This window comes from Aphelocoma coerulescens, chromosome 9 (genome assembly GCF_041296385.1).
Source record: "Aphelocoma coerulescens isolate FSJ_1873_10779 chromosome 9, UR_Acoe_1.0, whole genome shotgun sequence".
Taxonomy (NCBI): domain Eukaryota; kingdom Metazoa; phylum Chordata; class Aves; order Passeriformes; family Corvidae; genus Aphelocoma; species Aphelocoma coerulescens.
The window spans coordinates 23,031,067-23,053,538 of record NC_091023.1 but is presented as its reverse complement, the minus strand read 5'-3'; the positions used below and the strand labels follow the sequence as shown (position 1 = coordinate 23,053,538).

Sequence of the window (22,472 nt, the reverse complement as noted above, 5' to 3'; positions counted from 1 at the left end):
TCCTGGTGCCTTTTTCAAATAATAAAGATTTCTCACCAGCAATTATATTGCATCACAGTCTGCTAACTCAGGAGAGTGCTGCCAAGTCTATGACTTCTCCTGACACTATTCTGTCACATTGTCACAGGTCTCACAAGAGTTTAAACAGCTGGATGGAAAGTTCGGAGTGAACTGCCCTAGTGTTTACGGATAGTTAAGAGCAAATCAAGTTTCCATTTTCCACCATATCTGCAAGGCTCTGCTCCACAGTGAAACTCCATTTTTGCTGGGAAAATGAACTCCCATCTCTCCAGAGGTCAGCCATGCCCCTGGAGAGCCATGCAAACTCTGCACGGCTCCCCTTATCAGAAACCAAAGGAAACGTACAGATGGAAAGCCAAGATTGTGCTCTGTTCCTACAGCACATTGTTAAAACAATGAATAAAACCATGCAGGAACATTTGTTACATCATAACACAACAGCAACACCACTTGATGTTTGAATCCCTGACCTGACCATGGACCAGGAGCTCAGACAGATCCACAGTGATAGCACAGTGAGGAAAATGTTGCTCCTGAAGGCAGAGAAAGCAAGATCCAACACCTCTACTCGCCAAAGGAGTCCATGAGCCCCTTCATGAAAAGCAACATTTCCCAAAGCATCTGCAGAAGTAACATGAACCACACCACTGTGTGTGCTGGGTATGACACCAGCACCCAAACCTGCTTCACCAAAAGAATGGCAAAATTCCCATTAAATTAAATGGAAGCAGGATCAACCCCCCAGCTTTTGAAGCCCCTAGTAGCACAAGGTTTTTCAATAGCAATTTTAGCCACCGGATTTTAGGGCTATTTTAGTATTTGTTGACAGAACATGGCAATTCGCAACCCTGAAAGCAGCACCCAGTTTAATTTCAAACCTATAATTCAGCGATTTTGCAAATCCCTCAACCAGAGACATAATGCAGGACCATCCAAGACCTGATTAAAAATGGTATAAAAATGTTCCAACAACACAACTTTTTCCTTGCTTTCCTCAAAAGAAGCATCACCTGCCAATATCCACCCAGACAGATTTCATGCATGAAAAGCAATATTAATTTCTGACTTTTGTTCTTTTTCAATTTACACTCATCTCCATCCAGAAAACCCCAAAAGGCCCCAAAGCAGTCTGTGCACATAAATATGCTTTGGCTGCCACAGGATAAAACTCAAATTCTACAGATATTTCTGTGTTTACAGATACACAAGAACTCAACAGACCGAAAGAACGTACAGCATCTTACCTCCCAACCGTAACTGGGATCTTTCAGGTGTGGCCGCTGCTCTCCTACAAAAGGGCCAAATTTTTCCCCTGCTTCAATCTTCCTTTTGGTCCATATCCCTAATCCTGCTCCGGGAATGTTGGATTCTCGGAGCTCAAACTCTGAAGGAATGGGAATGTCATCGGGAATGTATATTGGAGCCTTGTAAGGAGAGCTCTCCTTGGGTGTGAAAGCTTCGCTGGAGGTTGCTGGAGAAGACGGCTCTTGGATGCTGATGGATGTTGGACACTGGACATTTGCAGTCTCTCCATCAGCTTCTGGCGCTTCCCGTAAGGGAAGTTCTGGAAAGCTCTCGTACAAACATTCATCACCTGGAAAAGAAAGCCAAACAGTAGGATTTGAAACACTCTGACAGATTCTGCACATGAAACCCTTTCAGCCTGCACACGGAATAGAAGGGACACTTTGGGAGACCTCATCAATCACTAATCCTGCTGCAGAGCCTCACTGTGGACAGAGCTGAGCCTTTTCTCTAGTGTAGGCCTGGGGGTAACACAGTGTTTCTCAATATTCCTGACATCAAAAGTGGTTTGCATCACTGAGCACAGGCGAGGGAATTGCAGACAGATGTAAAGGCAGGCACACCCCATTGTCCAGTCGGGTCTGGATACAGCACTGCGCCTCGCACACACTTTGAAATTGCAATTGAAAGCCAGCATTATATGTTACAACTGAAATCTAAGAGAAGTGAAAAGCAGGAAAGCTTCACTGGTCTTTCAGAGAGACAGATTGAACCTAAAGTAGTCAAAATTAAGTTTGATGGCCTCCAATTAGTCTTTGGAGAAAGGATCCAGCCTACCACACAACTCTTGGCAAGAGCTTCAGTTGATGTAAATCAGTGTCTTACCATTGACCTCCAAGAAATGCAATGGTCTGAAATAAGTTCAGGATCCAAACAGCACCTTATGGAGAACATGAACATTCTCCTCTTACAGTTGCAAAAAATCCTGGGGCAGATCCAAAACACATTAAAAAAAAAAAAAATCCTTCGTCTCTGGGGCTTAGCCAGCAAACAAACAAAAAAAAAGACAAAAAAAGGAAAAACTCACTATTTTTGACAGCCTAAAATGTAAGACTAATTATAAATTCTTTTTAGTCAGTATTGCTAAGTTACTTCAGCAGGGGTTTTAGCTGCACCAGCAATACAGTGCTCAACCCAACAACACATGCAAAAGGAGCAAAACAGCAAAACTAACCAAAAAAATCTCCCTTAAACTTATTAATGTTATTGGGTTTTTATACACACCAGAACTCATTCCACTTAATTCAAACATAAATAGGAGGTGAGAATACTGTTCTCCAAGGACTGAAATTGAGAGATCAGGTATTTAAAACCTGAGCTTGAAGATATTTGCATAATATGGTTGACCCAGAAACAAAAGCGTTACACTGGGCTTGGCTTTCAGAATGACTCTGTTTCAGTGAAGAAACAGGAAACTTTAAAATATTCTTTCAATTTCTTGCTCATTTAAGAAACTATCCATGGTAGATTAGCACTGTATGCCTTTTCCACTGGAAACTGGTCATAGCCCATTGTCTCTCACATCTTTGTTACATATTATCTCACGGCTTTATATCTGTACTTTCATGCTTCTGGTACTGCCTAAGACAAACACTGGGACATAACAAATCATTGGAATAGATTGCTCCCATCACAGGACTGGCAAACTGGATTCTTCATCTGTGAGCAATTTATTCACAGCCATGAACTGTTTTTCTTTCTTTTATGTGGCACTGGCTATGACCTCATACATGTCACAAGAAAGTTCAACTACCCGTCCCCTCGGCCTCCAGTTTGGCAGAATCTGCCTGCACTTTAACAACTGAACCCCATATTGATTAGTTTGTCACTTTCCTAATATCTGGCTTTCTGAGAAGTAGAAAATCTTGACTGACTCCACCATTTCACTGAGAAGGATACAGAGAAGGATTTTCCACTGCTTATGGTTCAGAACACCTACCTGTCATAGCTGACTTTGTCAATGATGCTCAAGGGCTCATGAAAGCGCTGGTGCAGAGAGCTTGCTCTGTGCCTACCACTTATGAGCCCATGCCATACCTTCCTGCCCACAGCACCCCTTATCTTGGGCTCCAAAGGACAGGAAAGAGGGCATGGAAAGGATAGAGACACAGCTCCACCTGGATGCCACCACTCACTTTGCCCTGCACTGAGACAACTGCTTTAGCAACCTTGGCACTGCTGCTGCCGCCAAACACAGTCCTGCTCCAGCATGGTGGGACAGGTGACAGAGGTCCATCCACACCTCCTGAGCATCCCCCAAGACTTGAATATGCTCCCTGACTTCACAGGCCAGCAGCGATGCTGCATGCACCGTGGGGCAGGCGTGCTCCCTTTCAGATGCCTTCCCCCAACTGTTTAGATTGCAGTCCTGCCTAAAAGACTTCAGCTGTTTTTGAAATGGGGGTTAAAAAAAAAAAAAACCCTAACCCATGTATACACATGGGGTGCAGGAAGAGAAATCACACAAGGAAAGTGATCTGGATGATGATAAGCACATGGCTCACTGGAAGGGGGGCGCCAGGGCTAAAAACTTCAGGCATCTAAATCCCACTGATTTTCCATGACAGCTGGGTGCCTGACACTCAAAAAAAAAAAAAAAAAAAAAAAAAAAAGCCTGTCTCACACAGTCGCTGCTGTTGTCCCTGTCCTGCCAAGCAGTATCCCATAAAACCAAGGCTGTGTCCCATAGTCAACTCTCCTTCACAAAATAACAAGGTATCTCAGCCAAATAATTTAAGTCACGGCAAGCGATGACCTGCTCTGTGCCTGTCCCAAAGGGCCACCTTCCTCAGCTCCACTTGCCAGCAGTGCCTGACCACAAGCCAGCACAAGCTGAGCCTTAAACATTTAGCAAGCACAGCTTTACAGATGTTTCATCTTCCCCAGGGACAGTCCAGTTTAATTTCTCTCTCACAGACTCAAAGGCCTCAGTTATACTTATCTCAGTCATTCTGGCTACACTCGTTTTTAGCCATATAGGGTCAAACCTGCAGCTGATAAATTGGCCTCTGGAAGCCTGGCAGGGAGACAAGTCCATTTGCTGGGTCTATTGTGCCTCCTTTGATTTCCAGCAGCCACACCCGATGTCATCGTTAAACACGGGCTTTCAGCTTGAAAGCTCTGGAAAATATAATATGCCTCTATGCCCCAAAGCCCTACGTGTGGGTAAAATGGACTACTGAAATAGTCTTTTGCCTAAAATGGCAATGTATTCCAGCAAAAAATATATTTTTAAACCTCAAAATAGACACAGAGTCGAATTATGACTGACCAAGAGATGGGAAGACCATTAAGACATATTTGTGAAATTAATGATAGAAGCAGTTCTATTAAAATCAATGTACATGAACCAAGGTTCTGGTCCTAATTGTCAAAGGGTGTATGACTATTCTTCTTAAAATATGCACCCACAGGGATCAGAGGGACTTCCAGCAAAACTGTAGGATATTGACTGATAGAAAACCTCTGCAAGGTTAGAATTAGACACAGGGACTGTGCTGATAAGCATCATTTCACAGTGAACTGCAAATCGTTCACACAGATAGCACTCCAGTTTTGAAATTCAAGATAGCTTCTTTAAATTCCACTAATTATCCCCACCAGAAATGGGATGAAATAAAAAATGAGGCCCTTGATAATGGAACAGATGAGATTAGGTTATGTGGAAGCTTGGATATTAGTATCCATAAAATTCTTCACCACTATTTTACAATAAAAACATGAGCAAGCTTCAAAGGAAACCCAAGAGTAAAGGTTAATTGCTACTAAAAGACCAGGGTGGACACCTGTGTTTGCACTTTTGTCACAACCTTGCCCACCAGCAGGAAAGAGCCCACATGGCCGTGTGCTGGGGATGTGCCTGATGAGGACGGGAGAGCAACGTGCCAAAGCTCCTGTTGTAGCTCCGGGGCCTGGGGTCATTCCAAGACCGAGAGGCCTCCTGTGCATGGTTGGGAGGAGGAGAGGACTTCCTTCCATTAGGATGTTTCTTAGTTCAGCCCAGTTTTCCTCTCCAACAGCAATTAGGTAAGAGGCACTAACGACCAAGGCAGAGATTGAGCACAACTCAGTGCTGCTGTCAGAGGCACAATGGGCCTCATGCTCAGTGGGGCTGTACCTGACTGCAGCAGAAATGACACACCATGGCACCTCACGGTGAGCAGACATGCTGGCCTGTTGCACTTATCTGTGTTCCAGGGCAGCCTTAAACTCAAACTTCACACAAAGTCTTCCTGGGATCCCGTCTGCACTCAGATCTCCACAGCCAAAGCCAGTTGTAACAAACAGAAACGTATCCATAGAGAATTCCTGTTCTTCCTTTCCTCAGGCTCTTTGTGCCTAAGGAGATACATTCCCAAAGCGACTATTGACTGATAAACACTCTAGCACACAAATGCAGGTCTCTGCACTTGGATTTGTGCACGTGGCCACCAGTGATTTAATCATAAACAGGATTACTCCAGAGGAAAGAGGCAGGCTGAAAGCAAAGGCATCAAGAGAGCCTAATTCAGAATGCCACCACCTTCTGAGCAGGATAAATCAAGAGCTGAGGTAAATGTCGAAGTGGTGTTTTGCAGTGAGAAGAGCCACACAGTTTCATGCCTGCAGCTTCTCAAAGGTGAGATGACCCCTGGTCCCAAAGATTAGACACCCTGAGGATGTAACTCTTCTTGACAGGAGAATTCCATCTCATGTCAGGAGCTTTGAGCTCCAGTGGCTCTATAGACCATGCCTTGTACAAACCTTCAGCAAGGATGCAGGCAATTTTTTAATGAGGGCTTTTGGGAACATGGTAGGATCAGGTGAATTAATCCCTTCTCCTGCAGGAGGCGAGGGTGGACATGAACGTACCACAAACTTCTAAATCAGATCTTTGAAAGAGACCAGTGAGCATTTATATTTGTTTGACCTAGTATTACCTTTCATTGTAGAGGAAATCAGCCTGGAGTATTTACAGGGATATCTGAAAAGGAGACAGGCATTTCCTGTTGCATACAAATGGACACCTTTATCAGAATTTCTGTTTGAACAACTATTAAAGAAAAAAAAACCTGTTACAGCCAGAGACTGATTGATTACAAAATATATCCACATCAATCTAGAACACAGGAGGTCAAGAAAAGCAGCAAATTAAGAGAAGAAAACCCATTAGCTTCAAAAGGAGCTCTTAGCCAGTGTTGAACAAAATGGGAGCCACCTGACTGTCCACACAAGGTAGGCACAGCTCAGACGGGGTCAGAGGAGACATAAAGAAGGATCCTCAGCTTTAGAAACATTCAGAGATTGGGTTACTATCTCCAGGCACAGGAAGGACTCCAGCCAAGGGCTACATTACTCTACTTGAACACTTTATCAGTCAACGCACCTGAAACTGGTTTGCGCCACTCCCTTTTCACAGAGCTGTTCTGTGGAGCTGGACCTATTGGCGGTTATTTATTATTATTTGTATTGTAACACAGCCTGGTACCCCCGGGCAGGACCCCATTGTGAAAAGCATCAGACAGACTTAATCAAGTGAGATTAGATTCTAACCAGACTAGTGCTAGTAATTCCCAGTTAGGTGAAAATCATAAAACATGGGAGCGAAACACTGTTTTACAAATAGCAAGTTCCATTGTACAACAAAAGAGATTACAAGCACATTTAGAGATAAACACAGCACTTGAATCTGTTCTGAATCATTACTTCAATTACCAAGAAAGAATACTTTCACAACCATTAGCCTTCAAACACATGGGGATTTTGCATATTTGTATTACTTGACCTTTACACAAGCATGAGAAAACCAAAGCTGTCCAAAACCCACTCAAAAGGTCCAATCCCAAAAACCACGCTCATGCAGTGAGAGCAAGGGGGACCAAAGCACCCGCGTGGTGGCCCCAGAGGCCGGACTCTGATTTCTCTTACACAACTGTTAAATCTAAAGTAATTACTTTAGACTTCCACCAAGGAATAAAAGAGATCAGTGTCTGTCCTAGAGTTAACCAAAATTACTCAAATTTCTTCAGATTGACACTAATATAACAAAATGAGAGGGAAATGTGGTGCCCAGATTTCAGCTTTCCCTTCATGCTCGTGACACTGCTGATCTCAGAGGGCATTCTCCCAGCAAAGATCCCACACCTCAGCCTTGAGCCACAGCGAGCAAACCCTTCTGCTTGCTGGCAGAAGAGGGAGTTGTAGGAAAAGCTGCACAGACAAAGGCTGGAGAAAAAGGCGGCTCAAGGCAGCCCGAGCACGGCTTTGGGGCTGAAGTACATAAATCACCAACTACTCATGGTGCTGCACTGTGGGCAGCAGGATCTATGTGAAATGCAAAGGGAGCTCAGCCAGGGTCACCTCTGGAGCACCCCATGCCGAGGAGTTCAGGTGGCTTCAGTCTGTACCTCATAGCAAGGTGCACATCAGTAAGACCATTGCAGATAATTCACATTTAAAACCTTTCTTGCGCGGGAAGCAGTTTTGCTTCTCAAATCATAGTGTTTGCAGAAAACAACCCTGAAATAAGAGGCTCATACTGAAAGCAGAAGGGAGCTCCTGATGAGCACCAGCAAAAATGGAGAAATCCATCCACAGGCAAGTGAGAAAAGAAGCTAAACATAGTCTAGAGCATCAGGTCTTTAAGAGAGGATAATTTCAGCATTGCCAAGTGTTGGTACTAGACCAGTAAAGTTATAATATAGTAACTGTATAGGGACCTGCCTGTGGTCTCTGGCAATTCTCACCATCAGCCCCTACAATAACTAGTAGCATTTGGTGCTCTGTCTAGTGTCATTCATGTCTAATTGAGTAACACAGTCAAAAGCATCTGATGGGGACCAGACGCTGGCTTTTAATTAGGGTCCAGTACTGAGAGACTGTGGGTCAAATTCTACTTTCATTTGCACAGGAGCTGCCCTCCTTGATGTGCAGGGAATGTTGCACCTGCATAAGTGAAAAGTAAAATTTGGCTGCTTGTGTTCCTGTGCACTTTTCCATATAAATTACTGCACTACATGCAGCAACAAAGGTTTATAAATGTTGGCTGGTACGCACTGAATTTATTTACAAGTTAAGTCTAATTTTATTTATAGTTCCAGTACAATCATCTCTGGTAGAAATATTTATGTTATCTGTACTTCTGGTCTGTTAGAGCCTACTGCAATCATAAACACTGCTGAAAAATTATTCGCAGTTAACAGGGTTTAAACTACCCATTATATCACTAGCTAGTGCCAATAAGCTTTGGTGCTGGTTGATAAAGTTTCCTCAATGGAATAAATATATATTTGACTTTCAAAACCTTTTCTGGGTTACACAGAGTGGGGGGTAAGAGAAGAGGGAAATGCCAGCTGTAGGATTTGATATACTGAGAGCCGGATCTGCAGCTAGCAAGGAATCTGGAGAGATCCACACTGGCTGGGAGGCAGCCTAAAGCGTGCTGAAATTCTAACTAATAGCTTAAATTTGTATCTTGGTAAGATATTTCAGCTGAGGGGAGCTACAGCAGCTAACACATACTCATTAATGCCCTTCATGACTCTCTATATGGAGTAGACCCAAGGGAAAAAAAAAAAAATCTGCCTTGAAACTTTTAGCCCTGAGTACTGGTCACTGCTAAGGGAGGAAAAATGGATTAGGGGAACCAGCTTTTGTTCATTGTTTGATTGCCATAATAGTAAACACGACATATATTCTCACACTGACATGGCACAAAAAGCCAACCAGCTCAGGACAAAACTAAGGACAGGGAGGTTAAACGTAAATTAGTGAGCTCAGCCACTTGTACACAGCAAATACCCATTAGGAACAAAATTTAACTAAATCTGTATCAGCTGGGGTAAGACAGAATAGGTAATGCACTTTAACAGTCCCTGCCACAGTGAAAAACTATTGCTGTAAAAGAACGTTTTTAAACCAAAACAATTACTTCAACCTATAGTATTATAATCAACACAAATGAAACTTTGTCTCGATGTAATAAATCAGTGTGACTGAACTTCTTTTTACTCATTAGTGGACCTTTACTGTTTTAAACTGAGATGTGTCACAAAACAGCACTGGAAAGCACATGCCTCTTTCCAACAGAAAGCAGTAGTAAAAGATGACTATTCTACCAAATTATAATGAAGACAGATAACAGAGTGAATTATAAAACAAAGGTTATAGATACAGACTGAGCCTTGTAGAGGTAATGACTTTTAATTGGATTGAGTTTATCATATTTTCAGAGGTACAGCACAACCAGAAGAAAGGATTAGAATTATTTCCACATTTCATTATTTGGCATAATGAGAAAACAGAGGGAGGTCCACATCCCTGATGTGTTTGCTAAGCCACAGGAGATGTTGAACATGTCAGTATCTGGTAGAGTACAGTCCTGAGACACAAATGCATTCGCTCCCCTATAATGCAGCAAAGTGTAATCACTTGAAGACAAAAAAAAAAGGACGGGGGAAAAAAGCCAGGTCATGAAGTTTTGTTTCAAAAGCACATTATGAATAAAAAGGAATTTAACCCCTTCCTGCCAGCAGGCACTTCAGCACTAGCCTGCAAACATCCATCCATCTGCTTTGAGAAGCTGAACAATTCTCACTCTAAGCACCAATAGCTTAAAAAGAATGAACCAGTGATGGCTCAGCGACCCCATCCCCTCTCTCATGTACAGTCACACCACCAGGGCAAAAAGGCCCTGTGGAAGACACTGGGGAGGGGACCTGCAGTGCCTGAATCCCAAAGAGCCAGCACTCCACCTGGGAAGAACAGGGAACAGAGACCAATGGGGAGAAGGCAGCTCAGAATATGCTGAGTTGGAAGGGACCCACAAGGATCAGCAAGTCCAACCCCTGGCCTTACACAGGACATTCCCAAAATGCTGGGGATAAAAGAGGAAGAGCTGAGGAATTATCAGAGAAGGGTGTATCTGCTCCTGAGCTATGCCCAGGTATTCCAGGGAGGGATGGACTTTTGGGGAGCTGCTTTTGGAAAACCGAGCTGCTGTAGAGCAGAGTTTCGCACCAGCAGCCAGACAGCTTTTTAATTATGCAATTACAGTGAAAGACTATTAATTATACTCGAGTGACACTGTGATACACTGTAGTTAAGTCCTTGAAGCACTAACAGAAGTACTCATAACAAATACACTAATCAGGAAAAGTATCGGATAATTAATCCTACAATACTGTCCACTTCAAAAACTCAAGGTCTGGCAAGACTGGCTTCCAGCATTTGTTTCTGAGGAGATACAAGGCCACAATTTTTCCTGCAAGCGAATTTTCAGCAGAAGGTCACCCAGCAACAGGCAGGACATACTTAGCTGATTGGAAAATCATGAATCTCGAGAGCAACTATACTTCGTGTCAGGTGTGCAGGTGTATTCTGCAGCATTCTGGGCCATCAGTATGTGTTTATATCCACTGTATTTTCTATTTTTTACAAAAAACCTTTAGGACAATTTCATTGTATGTGTGTACACACTTATTCCTGTATGACAGTGCTGTTTTGGGTGGGATTACTGTGAAATTTGAATGAAAATTTTTTCCCGTTTGTCTCCATGAAACCCAGGGCCTTGGCTGGCACACTTTGATAGTTTCTTCTCATTGATATGTCACTCAAAACACCACCCATTTTCAGAGTGCAAGAATCTTTGTTTCATTTTTTTCCAGATTAAAAAAAAAGACATTCTGAATTGGGTTTATCTACACTATCACCACCACCAATTTGTTCCAGACACTGCCCATTCCTCAAAGCAATTCCATGATTTTTTCTAACAAACCAAATTCTACCTGTGCCAGCCGCATACTCTAAATAAACACTAATTAACTTTTAATCTCAACAAAATATTCATGGTTGATAAAATGTGTTTGTGTTTCCTGCCCCATTTCAGAAGGTTGGTCTGTCCCAGCAAACAGGATTTATCTTAATGCCAGTGGGACTTTTGTCTGAGTTTACCAAAATGATCCTTTCAGTGCTGATGCAGATAAGGTTTGCCCATGGAACTGACAGAATTTACTGCAGGCATCCAAGCACAACTGAGAAAAAACAATTTGCTGCCCTACAACAAGCCCCAAACTCCATGGTAGGATGACTTTAAACAAGGAGGGAGACAAAAGGAAACTACACCCATAAAGTACAGCTAAATTCTCTGTTACCTTTCTAGAGATAGTTTATTTTTCTAGGAAGCGTGGCACACATGAGCGTGAGGAGCTACAAGGATCTGTAGCAATTATTTTTCTTGGCCTTTGTATAAGAGGACAAGGAGAAACACCAGGCTTTTTGCAGCCAAGACATCTATATAGAGATAAAATGAGGGCCCAGCTCTTCCATCATCACAGGCTTCATGTGCTTCAGCTCAGCTTAATATGCTGCACTGCCTCAGTGCCAGTGCCCACAGCTCCCTCCCCATGCCCTGTCTGCATCCTCTGCTGCAGGAAGGTGCTTGCAAAACAGAAGTTAGCTTTCCCCTGAAAATCCTTAATTTCCTCTCCTCTCTTCCCCCACTTCTTTCCCTTCCCCTCCTTTTCTCAGAGCTGTTTCATTTTCTTTCCCATGTTATTACCAAAAAAATAATGAAAAGGAAAACATTCATAGAAGTTACAGAAAAAAAATTCCAAACCCCTAATATTAGAGCTTTGAGTTTTGCTGAGCAATCAGGAGACTTGTTTTAAAAAGAAAACTCTTTGCAGAAATCCAGGATGCTGTCACCTCTTTCCTATAAAATTGTTCCTCAAGTAATTTGGAAACTCCTCCAAGGGTGTTCATCTGGCTGTATTTTTACCTAGCATGTCTCTAAAGGGTGAGTTCTCTGTGGCTCAGTGCTTGGAGGTTTCCAACACTATCTAAGAGCTTTCCACTCTTGCCTCTCTCCCATGCTGGTGGGTCCACAGTTGATGCTGGGAGGTGCCTGTTCTCTCTTTAATATTTATTTTCAACCTCGGCCAAAAGCCCTTTGCTACTCCCTTCACTTGGACACAGAGCAACACCTCACTCTGTTCACCCCTTTTCCCTCTTCTCTGGAGGAAAATGAGAAAAATGGATAACATCCATCCGCATTGCTGAACTCACAGGGAAAATTTCCACTGCCTCTCTCAAGGACCAAGAGACTGCCCATGTCTCACACGTTTGGGGAGCTCCATGAAAGCCAAACCTCCACAGACAGAGATATCACAGACACAGAAGCCACCGGGGAGTTTTTGGCCAGCAAAGCCCAGAGTTTTCCAAGTCCAGCTAGTTAGAAAAAGATTGAGAAGATATTTCAGCACATGCAGGACTAACAGGAAAGACCTCCTGGGCTCTCACCTCTCTGGTCCATCAAACCACAGAGTCTTTGCTTATACTGGGAGCGGGTAGCTCTGACATTGCACACTCAGTTGCTTTTGCAAACATATCCAGTAACAACTTCCCCCATTCCCTCTTGGGTTTCCCATTTCTTCCACGGATCATATTATCTCATTTGCCTCAGATGAGCTCCATGGTGAATAGCTCATCTCTCCCCAGTGCTTTGAAGATGCAAAGCAGGACAGTATGGAAATGCCAAGTGTTCCCGTAGCACCAGTAGCCTGTTGGAAGGTGGGAGGAGTGACAGTCCTTATTCTGATCACATCCCCCCTCCAAAATCAACAGTGACACCAGTGTGAAACCAGAACGAGACCCCCGCTGTGAAACAGTTAACATCAGTTAGATCTATTTTGACTTTAAAAAAAAAAAAAAGAAAAAAAAAAGAGTGGGACTACAGTTTATTTTACATGGCTTCCTGGTCAAAGCTTCAAATGTTTTGTAGATATTTATTAATATATATTAACTGTAAAGAAAGTTAACTGCTAATGTAATTTATTTCCCTCTTTGTTCCATACACTTTGTATTGCTTTCTCTGAAGCTGTTGATCTTGGAGAATCAGAGGGGTCCTGGGGAGCCACTAACAGAGAGCAATAAATCAGCTCTCTGAAAGCTCCTGGTTCATCCCAATAACTTGGAAGAAAATTTGAAAAATAATCTTTTTCTTTTTTTTTCCCGTTTCCAAACTGGCAATCTTCACAAGCTCTATTGTTTTCATGTGCAGGCTGATATATGACAGCTTAAATAAATACATAGTTCTTAATGGAGTAAATTCAGCCTTCGTGTAATTGGATGCCATGCCATTAGAGACCTTGGCCCAGGCAGTGCTCTCCATCCCCAAGGATCTCACAGGACCCTTCAGACTCAAACTAACAGGCTGTTGTTATATACTTTAATTCTACCTATTATGTCACTGTGGACTAATCCTCTGTTATAAAGAGTACTTAACTATATATCTATTTATGTTTATGGACATGGATTTAAGTAGTGTTTATAATGACAAGGATGTATATATACAACATGTATATGTAATATAATATATATATAAACACAGAGACACATCCTAAATCATAGAAGTGATGGAGTCCTTGAGCAAAAATGGCTCGAGAAGCTGAGGGTTTATGTCAGGAAAATAACGTGGCTTTTCCTGAAATTGTTCAGAAAGTGACTTGAATTCCTTCTGTCAAGATTAGAGCCAAAAATGCTCAGAAATTCTCAGGCTACAGTTACTCTTCACAGAGTCATAAGTGGTCATGAAAGATCTTGTGTTAGATACCCTTTATTGTAGCACCAGTGTCTCTACCAGGAAAGAGAGAATTGCAGTGATACAATTTGCTGCTCACAGAAGACACTTCCAGGGTGAGGAAGTGGAAGGAAAAAATTTCATTTTGAAGTTTTCCCTGGTAAGCTCATTAGAAACTCAAGTCAAATAAAAGCAGCTCTTCCTAGAGCACTTTTCAAAGCAAGCATCAAACTGGCACTTAGCTGACCTTCTCCACACTCCAGTGAACCTCAGTTCAGTAAGTTTGGTAGAGCCATGCACAAATCCCGGCATGTCAGAGGAAAAAAATCCAACCATTGTCATGAGGTGTTGAAAGAGCTCTCAGAGCACATTCATGTCTCCATCTTGCTGACCACAGCCACGTAGGTGAACAGAACTAACCCATGGTCACAAAACAAATCAAAGACGTGTTTGGAAAATAAGCAATTTGTCTGGGCTTGTCACCCCTTGGTTCCTCTCCAGAGAGCTGCAGTTCATGTATGGCCCATAGCCCACATGGGAAAAGCTGGAGATGAGCAAAGTGACCCTTCCAAGAGCTCTAGAGCAAAGACTGAAATGTGGTGAGCCTTGCACAAAGACCCCATGTTGGGTATGGAGAAAAAGTGCATTGTAATGAGGGCTCTGGACTGTGGAAAGGTCAGCTGGAGGAGGGGGAGTTAGGGGCCAAGCACCAGATGAGCCTGGCTATGGGATTCCTCTCCAAGGAACTCTCATCCAGCTCAGAGCTGGATGTGCCCCACCTTGCATCTCATCATCCTGCTTTCCCTCTTGAAGCCAACACCACTCCTCCCCAAAATCAGTGGAAGCACCAGAATCTCACTTGTACCAAGCCTGAGGGAGCACAACCGATAGTCCAAAGCTTGAGCAATACTTCCCAAAATCCAAAAGACCTGAACCAAGTGCTGTGGTCTGAAAGGAGCTTTGGTCTCTTAGAAAGTGCCTGCAGAAAGGACATCTCCAGGGCTGAGACCACCAGAGATGCTGCCCAGTTCCCAGACTGGCCTGCTAGACTCCACCATGCTGGAGAGCCCACTTCCATCCCCTGCTGCCCACCAGGGACTTCATCTCAGGATTAACCTTGTGTTGTCTCACCGGGGCCAAAACCCCAACACTTATGTACCCAGAGGGAATTTTGCAGGAGAAAAAGGGTTCAGCGTGCATTTTGTCCAGGTATTTTAGCTGAGAGGGACAGACCAAATAAAAACCATTTGTTGTTTAAAGTGCAAATCCCAGCAACTACTTTGAACAGGAGCATTTGGTAGTTGACACATCTACGGATGTTTTAAATCATAAGGGCATCCACTCCATTTTAGTTTTAATGTGTTTGTGTGTGAAGTTCTTTGTCATTCCAGCCCACCTGTCTCAGGGCACAGAAATCAAAAACAGGAGTAACTCTCAAATTTCACCTCAATTTAATCCATCACAGAAAGCAGACTGGTTTTGCACTGTATTAAAAAAGAAAAAAAACACCAGGACATTTAAACAAAGTGACACAGATCATCAGCAGATCAACTGAAAATGACAGCTCAATCAAACAAATGTATGTTGAGAATTTCCACAGGGCAGCTCTAGCTGTAGCCAAACCAAATTTGTTTAGTATACATAAGTTAGCTGCTTAGAAACATTCAGCATGCTGCTAGCCAGATGATGACTTTCCCAGATAAACATCTATTTAACCAAATATCCCCCCACCCATGGAAGTGCTAGCAGAGTTTTGATGGATTCTAGTCTCTTAAAAATCTGACTTTGCTCTGGTGGCAGGCTGGTACCAAACCCACCCACATGGCTCTTAATAAAAATAACTAAACACTGCTTTTAAAGAGTGTTATATCCACCAAAAGGTAGGCAAAACTCTGTAATCCTGATGGAGTGCTTCTGGCTGCCAATAAATTCACAAAGTGGCATGAGGGTGAAATACAAATTACGAACTTGGGAAGCACCAGAGAAAGCTGCACATCCTGTGTCATATATCAAGTGTACAGAGAGGAGGGGATTTGCCTGATTCCTCTTTTAAAGCAAGGTATTCCTCTAGAAATCAATGAAAAATTGATTCCAGAAACACCACATAAGTCTCTCGCTGGGGAAATATATTGATAAGAGCTCCCCTCTGTGATTCTGCCCTGCTTTAAAGTGGATTTTCTGTGGTGCCGTTTAGTAACAGTCAAAATTTTAAAAAATAGTTTTGATATGAGGAAGTAATTTGGCAAATTCAGTTTAAAGGCCACTAAAATATAAAAGAAGTTTCATCCAGACTCAGATGCTTGAGCAAGAGGTTTCAGTTCAGACAACAGCAGCACTCTGGGCAAAATCAAGACATTGGATTTCAGCCAAACTAGAAAGACTTTGTCCACAGCTACTGAAATTAGTGGCCAAAAGGCCATCTGATGTGAAATAACCAGATTTTATTCAGGGTGAGCATTTTAGGGACCGGTGGTGCACTTGCTGTTCACTCAGCACATGTACACAAGTGTGTTTAAGGAGTGATCGTCCAACTGTATAACTCCAAAATGAATAAGGGGCAGGGAATGACTGGCTAACACAATGATCTGTAATCTAAATTATAATTTTGGTGGACCTCTATATTTAAATCTTTTAGGGTCGGCTTTTTTTCAACTTCTGATTTGTTAAAATGAATGAGTCAAAAATAAAAGCTACTAGGCAACACGTATCCGCTCCTCAAAGTTCTGTCAAACAAATGAGTGCCTATAAAGCACATATTCTGATAGACATCTGCTTGCTATTTAATATCCACAAAGAGACTATTTTAAAAGAATACAAATGCAACAAATTAGGAGGCCTGTGATGCTGGCGCATCCCGAGGAGTGGTGTTTACACAATGATCAGAGGGATGTGGGATAGCAATGGAGAGAATAGATGCTTACAGATACGTCACAACTTATTTCCTGGGGGAAAAAAATGCACCAAATGGTCACTGTAAGTGATGTAACCATCCTAAATAACTAGTACCCAACCTGGAGGTTGCCTGAGAAAGCCAAAATCAGCTACAGTGTGCCAGCAATAAGAGATGGGGCTTTGAAGGCACTCATTGCAGAAGAGGGGACCAATGTGTCCCTGTTGGAATGAGAACATCCAGTGTCCTGTTCTTATCACCACTGCCAGAGGTTGACAGACTCCATGAGATTAATAAAATTAAGAAGTTTAAAGTGTCAGAGTCTGATAGGAGTGGGGGAGAAAGAGAGAATTCCTAAAGTACCCACGTGGTGGGAGGGATTTGCTGTACACAAAAACGCTCACTGTAGAACACTGCAGGATTTCCTTAAAAAGTATGTGTTTGGGGGGAGTTTAACTCATGAGTTTTGAGTGCATTATTGTGCTTTTGCCAAAATTTGCACATTGACATATTGCTCAGGAAGAAAACCATGGGAAAGCTGGGATGAAGGATGACAAAACTCAAAGTATTAACCCCCGGAAGGATTCCTGCTGGATATTGTTTTTTTCAAATGCTGTTTCTCCTAGTGCAAAAGACCCACCTGATGATACAGCACAGACATCACAGAGCTCAAAGTTTGTATTATTTTCAGTGGCACAAGATTATTTTTAATCTTTTCCACTTCCCTTGAATATAACACAAAAAACAAGATGAAGTTGTCCATACAACTGGAAAACAAACAAGATGCAAACTCCCAAATTAACACTTAGAAGAGAAGCAACTGTAAAAATAAACAGAAAAAAAGAGTTTAGACAAATTAACCTGGTCTACACAGAACACCAAAAAACAAACAAACCAACCCCAAACACTTGAGTAAAGACTCCCTGAAACTCCTCCAAAACAACAACAACAACAAGGGGTAAATTTTCTTTGATTTTAGCAGTATGTCTGCTTTCAAATTTTATGTCTGAAGATGCAACCAGATCAGATGAAATCCATGCAGCTCCAAGTATTACCACCCTCTTTTTCTCTAATCCCAACAAGATGGATAAAACACAATTCCCGACCAGCTGAGCTGCTGTGTGCTGCTCAAATGTATCAAGAAGGGTGGTGCAGATTATCATTGGTAGCAGGGAAACCAAAGATTGAACCATAAAATCTTCATGCCTATTGACAAGAGGTTTGTCACTTAAATCTAATTTTATTCATGCAAGTAAAGCCATTTTATTCTTAGGGAGTTAAACACACAAGCTCAAGGAGACAAACAGAGCACACAACCCACAAAGACACCTTTGTCCCACTGCTCCCTGAAAAGAACATGCCCAGGACATATTTTATATATGTATGGGCAAATCTTCAATTTCCTTTTCTCCCTGGCTCCCTAAGATGCTGAGCACCTATCCTGCCCATGGCAGGAGTCCAGAAATCCATGCAGCTGCCTCAAACTGGACAACCAAATCAGCAAACCTTTTGTAATTTTCCCAGATTATCAGGAACCATCAGTAGCATTTACAGCAGGGCTAATTTAACCCAGTCCAGACTAGAACTGAAGCAGCACACAGTGTGTATGGAGAAACATAATATGAATAAAAATGATCACAGAAGTTAACGTAGATTAAGAGCTAGAAGCAAGAAACTCAGCTTCATAACCACGACCAACACAAGGAGATTTGCAGAAATCAAAGCACAGGATGCACTACGGTTTCCACTGCATTCCTCAGCCTCAGAGATCTGCCAATATTTTGCACGTAAGCACACAGACCTTCAAAAGAGCCGGGTTTGTCCCAAGAAAGTACAAAACAATCACTACAAAGGCAAGCAATGAAAAATCCTCCTCCTGAACAAACATGCCGTAAAAATGGAGTATAAATCATAAAACCCAAATGAAAACAACCACTCCCCCACCCCAAAATTGCCCAAATAATGGGATGAGGAAGTTTTCTCTGATTAGATTAAATACTGCAAAGCTCTTTCCAAGTCCAGTAACAAACTAGAAGCAGTGGCAGAAAGCAACACAACAACACTGAGCAATGCAGGGCAACACTGAGGCAAAGTAAGGATTGATCCAGAGCCCTGAGACAAAAGCTTTGCCTTCCCTCAAAATGCATGGAAAAGGCTTCTCACAAGTGTGCCACCTTGACTAACTCCACTCTCAGGGGTTTGCTGCTCAGGTCAGTGGAAGAAAAATGAAGCTAACAAATGTTTTTGAAAATGCCAGTTCTTGAAAGCAAACTTATTACGCTGAGGACTGAGCACCATCAAGCACGAAACTCCAGCATCGCAGCTTGAGACAAAATGCCAGACCCTCACACAAAGCACCTCTCTAAGATTATTTCCCCAACTCAGCAGAGAATACAGCAAAATAGGTCATATATCACAGGAGCAAAACAATGCCACGCTCAGCAATGAAATTCCTTGGGACAAAGGGTCTCCGCATTTATTCTACCCCACCATCTTTCAGCATATCTCAATTTCACAGGAGGTCAGCTTCCTACCCCTCAGTCTGCCACGTTCAGCCTGGGATGCAAAAAGTCTGGCAGTGACAGAAAGGAGAAGGAAGACAGTAAAATGAGTCTTTGCTGTCTTTTGCCTTGTTTTCATCCTTTACAGTGTTCCTTTTCAAGCTTATGAAACCCAACAAAACAGGCGGATTCCTATGATCTGTAACAAAAGCAGTTACAAACATGGACACAAGACCAGGAAATCCATGCCTGCTATTACACATCCACCAAAAGCTTTGGCCTCATGGTGACCTGCTCCACCAGGACACTGGGGCACCAACATGGTGTTTGGAGGCACCTTTCACACAGCTCTGTCAGTGTAGAGTCCTCACTCCATCACTCCCATGGAGAAGGTAGTCCTCCCTTTTACCCTCTTATTACTAGAAAGCTCATTTCTGGCCTCAGAATATTCATGGACACTTTATTGCCCATTTGTATTTGTTCCAGCACTGTCCTTTAGCTTAAATGGTTGGCTGGGAGTGTTTGTCACCTTCAGTATCAGACATAACCTCTATCAGCCTTCATTTTCCTCAGCTACACAAGCCAAGCTTTTTAGCCTGTTCTTGTATTCAATTATCAATCATCAGCTGTTCAATTAAAGAGGGTGCAAGTCTAAGACCCAGGAGCCTCAGGAAGAGAAATACCCCAGCCACAGTGACAGAGACAACACAAAGTTGTGTCAGGAGCAAGTATACAATTAATCCATAAATCAGGAGAGAAAGCAGGGGCAAGAGGAGAATTGAAAGCAGCATCTCCCCTTTCAGTGGGTTAATGTGACTTCCTCTCACTTTGCTGCAAAAATCACATCCAGGACAAGTTGCTTTCAGGAAGCAATTACAGGGAAGCAGCAGTGCAGAAGATGGATCTGTTTCTCAACTCTTCCACATGTCAGTTCTCAGGAAGGAGCTGGTCGTGGGGCTCACAACTTCAAATCTAAATATTTCCAAAGGAAAACATCCCTAGATGTGAATATTATCTACTGGCCACACAGGATCTGCAGTTATGCAAACCATTTGGAAGCATTTTATGGACCAATCCAAAGAACATAAATTAAATTCTGATCTCTGTGCTGTTAAAGGCAAACTACTGATTGATTACATGGGGCAAGGTGTCATCTGTGCTCTCTGTTGCACTATTACCAGGCTCTGTCATACAAATTTCACATGTCCCAGGGATGTAGGGGACAAGCAGTATGGGCAAAAGCTGTAAAAATGCAACTGTAGGAGCTTGGCCTAATGTTTTCAATATTTCTATTTAACCTCAATGTCTTTGAAAATTAATCATAACTGGAGATATTTTCAGCAATATTCCTTTTTAGTTCTGATGGCAGGTGAACTCCATCATATAAATATATACCTGTGTGTCTCAGGGCAGAGAGGAACCTTTCATTACAAAGTCCTTTCTTGGAAGAAACTTGATCTTACTAATACTAAAAAATGCTATTTTATGATATGGCTCCCTTTCATAAAAAGCGTCCAGAGATTTATTTTCATTCCAGTGTGGAAAAAAGACCCCCTAAAACTCTGAAAATTAACAAGCTTCTGTAGAAAATAAGTAACCTCCTACAGGCAGCTGCAATGATCATGCATTTATTCAAGTCAAGCTAAACATGCTCTAAGGAGGTAAAAATTCCTTTTAATTAAAACATTTGCTGGTGTCATTTTACCTGTTGGAAGTACAGGGACAGATGTGAATCTGCAGCAGGTGCATGACTATTTGTAACACTCACTAAAGAATGGGTAAAGCCATTTTAACTCCTTGTTATAGACCCACGTCTTTGCTTCCCTTCTGGGAGAGGAGTTTGTGACTACCCACACCCCCTCAGAGGGCAAATCCAACCCTTTTCTACTAATAGATGCTGAGGTTAACATGAAGCAATTCAAATCTTCTCATTAATTAATGCTAATTGTCATGGCAATCTCTTTTCCCCTGTTTTACATCATGAGCAAATGATTTTTTTTCATTGCAGAATAGGTAAGAAGAGAGATACTTGGGAAAACATAATTAGCTCCGCTAATTAGCGTGATCAGATTTGAATATTTCTATTTGCTTTTTTAATTAAAAAAAAAAAGGCAGCTCAGTGAAGTCATCCACACATTTTAAATATTCAGTTATTAAATTAAGATAACCAGGCTGGAAACCTGTTTCTCCATTAAAAAGAAAAGCCATCTCTGATGGCCGAACATCCCCCAGGCAATGCTGTCCACAAACGAAGAGGGAAGAGGCACCTCTCCCAGAGGGAAAGCTGAGAGGATATGGCCATGTCAAACCTCCCACAACCCAGAGTTACTTAAAAGCACTAATAACCTAAAATTAGATTGCTTTTAATGAAAAAACTGTGTCTGCTCACTTTGCTTTTCATCAGCAATTAGGTCAATTTGCATTTGGCATCTCTCTAAGTCACACCACAATTCTTCCCATGCCCAGTGGTGGACTGAGAGCAAGTCCTCATTCAAAGCAGTACAGGGCAATTTTTAGGGAGGGCAGAGGACTGGTGCAGAATCTGTCTTAGAGCTGTGTCAGAGCGGGTTTTAGTTACTTTAATTCCAAGCTGCTAAAGATCTCCTTAAATGCCTTCACCCCTCAAAGTTTGGAAGTTGGAATAGATTAACTGGATGGTTTTATCTCCTTGCACCATTCTAGGAGGATGTATCTCCATTGAATCCTTCTGGGATGAGCAAGAGTTTTCCTCTTCATGAGAAAAGTGAGTGAAATATTCCTCTGTATGTAAAGCACGACATGGCAATGATTTCCCTAAAGCTTTGGATTAGGCTGACAAATCCATGCAGTGAAACACCTACTACAATTTCTTTGGCTATTGTGAACAAAGAGGATTCTCAGAGCTGTTGAAGAAATATAAATAAAAACACATTCATTTTTCCAACATCCCAGCTACTACTTAGGCTGCTCTGCAACCAGAGGCCAAGCATGTTGTTTTACACCACCAAGGCTCATAAGCCCATGGTGTTAGACTTGCACAAACTGGGTGAATAAATTCAGGTAATGATTTATTCAACCTGTTTCTGTTTCACATAATAGCCTGAGCAGATTATTATATTCTTTTACATGGTCCCAAACCCAAATATGCTTCTGGATATTTTAAAAGTCGTAACTGACTGGAAATATTTGTGATTTTAGCTGTTTTGTTTAGCAACGAGCA

The 22,472-nt window shown here is 42.3% G+C and overlaps 1 protein-coding gene across 3 annotated transcripts in view; it reads right to left on the bottom strand.

Moving 5' to 3' along the window:
• Positions 1-22,472, bottom strand: part of MECOM (MDS1 and EVI1 complex locus) — a 328,050-nt gene that overhangs the window by 180,479 nt on the left and 125,099 nt on the right. For all 3 annotated transcript variants that reach the window (XM_069024923.1, XM_069024924.1, XM_069024925.1), the window contains exon 2: positions 1,266-1,615. In XM_069024923.1, coding sequence (XP_068881024.1) covers positions 1,266-1,615 — 350 coding nt within the window. The remainder of the gene's footprint in view (positions 1-1,265; positions 1,616-22,472) is intronic.